We start from the raw sequence: 4,366 nt of genomic DNA on the forward strand, positions 1-4,366 counted from the left end.
TCTCGAGGCATAGGCTATTACCTTGTCCCGTTGCATCAACACGCAACCTAGCCCTGACAATGAAGCATCCGAATAAACCACCATGTCTTCAACTCCGTCCGGCAATGTCAATACCGGAGCTTGAGTTAACTTTTCTTTTAGCGTTTGAAGCGCTTTTTCTTGATCGACACCCCAAACGAACTTTTCTTCCTTTCGCGTTAGCTTTGTTAATGATGACGCGATCTTGGAGAAATCTTTAATAAATCTCCTATAGTATCCCGCGAGCCCCAAGAAACCTCTAATTTCCGAAGGGTTCTTCGGGGTATTCCACTTTGACACAGCCTCAATCTTGGACGGATCTACCAATACTCCGTCGGCGCTTATGACATGGCCAAGAAATTGTACCTCTCGTAGCCAAAAGGCACATTTAGAGAATTTTGCGTATAACCTTTCTCTCCTAAGTGTCTCCAATACCTCTTGTAAATTATGGGTTCAATGGATACATAGTTACAAACTAAAAGGTAGAAACTTTTGGGAGGTTCCTTGTCGTGGCCACATGACATGGGGATGGAGGAAGCTTCTTGCCATTCGAAGTCTGGTTCGGCCGTTCGTGTGGAAGTCTATTGGTAGCGGGTCTGAAACAAATGCGTGGAGTGATATTTGGTGTGAGGCCGGTCCTCTTCGTAACTTTATTACCCCAAGAACTATCGCTAATGCAGGTTTTAATTTACAATCTTCGTTAGCGGATATAGTGTCTCCGGATGGTGATTGGAGGTGGCCGATTGCCTGGTACAATCTTTTCCCAGTTTTAATTAATCTAGTGCCCCCGAGTCTTCGGGAGAATGTTCGTGATCGGCTGATTTGGAAAGATTTAGAAGGAAATACATGTTCTTTTACATCTTGGGAAGTTTGGAATAGTATTCGTAACCATGAAAGCAAAGTAAACTGGGTGAATATGGTGTGGTTTAAGCAATGTATCCCTAAACACTCGTTCCACATTTGGCTTGTTATTCGAAACAAATTGAAGACGCAAGATCGGCTATCTGTGTGGGAAGCGGGTAGCGCAACAAATCTGAATCTTATGTGTTGCCCTCTATGTTGTTTCAACAGGGACTCGAGAGATCATTTGTTTTTTGAATGCTCTTTTGCGGCTCAGGTTTGGAATAATGTTAAAATTATGACCAACATGGAGCATGTGAATGGTGAGTGGTCCGATATTATGGCCTGGATGGATCATAATGTGAGTCTAAAGAAGCCCGATAACGTCATCAGTCGTTTGGTGGTTGCGGCTGCCTCTTACTTTGTGTGGCAAGAACGAAACAACAGGTTGTTTACTCGTAGTCAACGTACGGCTTTGGTGGTTGCTCAGGAAGCTATTATGAATGTCCGTATGAGAATCTTAAACTTCAAGTTTAAGCGGAGATTTGAAAATGGAAGCTTGATGGAGAAGTGGAAGATTCCCAGAAGCAATATGGAGATAGAACCGGACTAGTGTAGAAGTTTTTTTTTCTATTTGTTTGTGTTTGTGGCCGTGTTTTGTCTCGGGTGTGTTTGTGGCTTTTGTTGCCTAGTAGTGTTTGTTTGGTCGTCTGAGTCTAGTCTTGGTATGCCAGGGCTAGTAATAGTGTGGTATGTCTGCCTCACTCTTGGATTTATTGGTTTGTGATTTATAAAATTCACCGGGGTAACCCTTTACCCAAAAAAAAAAATACCTCTTGTAAATGATGTGCATGCTCCGCTTCACTCTTCGAATACACCAAAATGTCATCGATAAATACGATGACCGACTTATCCAACATTGGTTTGCAAACCCGGTTCATGAGGTCCATGAAGGCCGCGGGTGCATTCGTCAACCCAAATGACATTACAAGAAATTCGTAATGCCCGTATCTCGTACGGAAAGCCGTCTTCGGCACATCTTCTTCTTTGACATTTAATTGGTGATACCCCGATCTAAGGTCAATTTTTGAAAACAGTTCGCACCTTGTAGTTGGTCGAATAAATCATCTATCCTCGGGAGCGGGTATCGGTTCTTTACCGTGAGTTTGTTTAACTCCCGGTAATCGATACACATGCGCATGCTCCCGTCTTTCTTCCTCACAAACAATACCGGTGCGCCCCAAGGTGACACACTCGGCCTTATGAACCCCTTATCAAGCAAGTCTTGAATTTGGGACATCAGCTCTTGTAATTCCGACGGTGCGACGTATGGGGCTTTTGCTACGGGTTTCGCGCCTGGAATCAATTCAATCCCGAACTCTACTTCCCGTTCAGGCGGTATCCTTGGTAAGTCCTCCGGAAACACATCTTCATAATCTCGCACTACCGGTACCTCTCCAATCTTTCGTGATTCTTTTTCGGGCTCATTAGCGTATATTAAGAATGCCTTGCATCCCCGCTTCATAAGCTTGTGAGCTTCCAACATTGAGCATACTATAGGATTGCCTCCTTTTTCGCCATAAATGGTGACATGTTTCCCGCTCGGAGATGTTAGTTTTATCTCTTTGCGAAAACACACTACCTTTGCATGGTATTGAGATAGCCAATCCATCCCAACGACTACTTGAAATTCTCCCATTGACATCGGGATTAGGTTTATCAAATATTCTTCGTCGTCAATGCTCAGTTTACAGTTTTTACATACATCACAAACAATAAAGCTTTTGTTATTACCTATCTCTACTTCTAAGGGCACAGGTAATTTTGTTAGAACAAATGAAGGATGTCGAATAAATCCATATGATACAAAGGATTTATTCGCACCCGTATCAAACAACACGTGTGCAGGAATTGAATTTACAGCAAATATACCTGAGACCACGTCAGGTTCAACCTTTGCTTCTGCGACGGTTAGTTGAAAAGATCTTGCCTTTGCTTTCGGGGCTTCACCCTTCGGTTCCTGCCCATCCTTCTTTCTAACCAGTTCTGGGCATTCCGACTTCTTGTGACCCGTTCGATAACAATTGTAGCAAACCGTCACTTTCTCTGGGCACGATATAGCCATATGTCCCGTTTTCTTGCATATGGGACAGGGCTTATCCTTGTAACGACATTCGCCTTTATGACCCTTCCCGCAGATCCTGCAACTTGGCGACCCGCCTTTCGTATCGGATTTCTTTGCGCTTTCGTTTGTTCGTGCCTTCTTAGTAGGGCTTGGGTTTACATCTTGTGCTCTCCGTTCACCCATTTCGATGCTCTTTTTCAGTTCGATTTCCCTTTCCCGAGCAGCATTTATGATCTCGGTAAGGGTCTCGTATTTGGAAGGGGTGATAAATTCCCTATATTTGGCACTCAACATGTTATGATAATAGTATATCTTTTGTTCTTCATTCGTCACTAGATTGTCACAAAACTTCATCTTATCCATAAACGTTGCCGTAATCTTGTCTATGGTCTCATTCTTGTGCCTAAGTTGCATGAACTCTTCCTTGATTTTATTCATAACCGCTTTGGGGCTATGATGCTTAAGAAATGGCGTCTTGAATTCTTCCCAAGTCATGACCTTAGCAGCTTCAATACCGATCTCTCTCTTTTTGTTATCCCACCAGTCTTTCGCTTGACTTCTTAGTTGACCCGTACCATAGGCTACATAGTCATCTACGTCGCAATGGGTCCTCTCGAATACCCCTTCGATATCACTTAGCCATCTTTGGCACACTATTGGGTCAACCTCCCCATTATATATTGGTGGTTTACAAGCCATGAATTCCTTGTATGAACAAGGCTTTCATCCTCCATGCTTTTCCTTTGCTAAATTTGAATCATCTTCTAACTTCTTGATTCTATCTTCTACCATTGATAAAACTGTGTTTTGAATTTTATCAATAAAGCCCGACAAACTGTTTTCGATCGCCTTTCCAACTTCTTCGGCAATCACTTCCCTCATTTGTTCGGTGACTCTTGGCACCTCATCATCATTACCTCCATCTGCCATCTCTATTTCTGAAATGTTTACATAAGTTGTTAAACATTCCATTTATAACACATGCTTTACTTGTTTGATTCAATCAAGTTCATAACTTGATTTAATCGTTCTTGCTTTGATTCCATCAAGTTCACAACTTGATTTGATCGTTCTTGCTTTGATTCAATCAAGTTCACAACTTGATTTAATCGTTCTTGCTTTGATTCAATCAAGTTCACAACTTGATTTAATCGTTCTTGCTTTGATTCAATCAAGTTCACAACTTGATTTAATCGTTCTTTCTTTTTGCATTTCTTGTATTTGAATGAGCTTACTCGCTCTTTTCATGCATATTTGTTCATTTCTCATTCTTTACATAATACATAATTTATTAACAGAAGTTAATTCTTACCGGACGATCGATCAAGGTTGAACCGAACACTTTGTAGACAACCTTAGGCTCTGAATACCAACTTGTAACAC

General features: G+C 41.9%; 1 protein-coding gene across 1 annotated transcript; it reads left to right on the forward strand.

Moving 5' to 3' along the window:
* Window positions 1-535: 535 nt before the first annotated feature.
* LOC110881963 lies at window positions 536-1,471 on the forward strand. The gene is made up of 2 exons (XM_022130085.1): window positions 536-768; window positions 1,090-1,471. The coding sequence occupies exons 1-2, from the start codon at window positions 536-538 to the stop codon at window positions 1,469-1,471; spliced, it is 615 nt and encodes a 204-aa protein (XP_021985777.1).
* The last annotated feature ends 2,895 nt before the right edge of the window (window positions 1,472-4,366 follow it).

Source organism: Helianthus annuus, chromosome 10, assembly GCF_002127325.2.
Source record: "Helianthus annuus cultivar XRQ/B chromosome 10, HanXRQr2.0-SUNRISE, whole genome shotgun sequence".
NCBI classification, from domain to species: Eukaryota; Viridiplantae; Streptophyta; class Magnoliopsida; order Asterales; family Asteraceae; genus Helianthus; species Helianthus annuus.

Bases quoted from the DNA above. Each gene is read 5' to 3' on its own strand.
- LOC110881963 (XM_022130085.1), top strand. From the start codon at position 536: ATGACATGGGGATGGAGGAAGCTTCTTGCCATTCGAAGTCTGGTTCGG. The intron at 769-1,089 runs GTACAATCTTTT...TTGTTTCAACAG, and splicing joins TGGAGGTGGCCGATTGCCTG to GGACTCGAGAGATCATTTGT.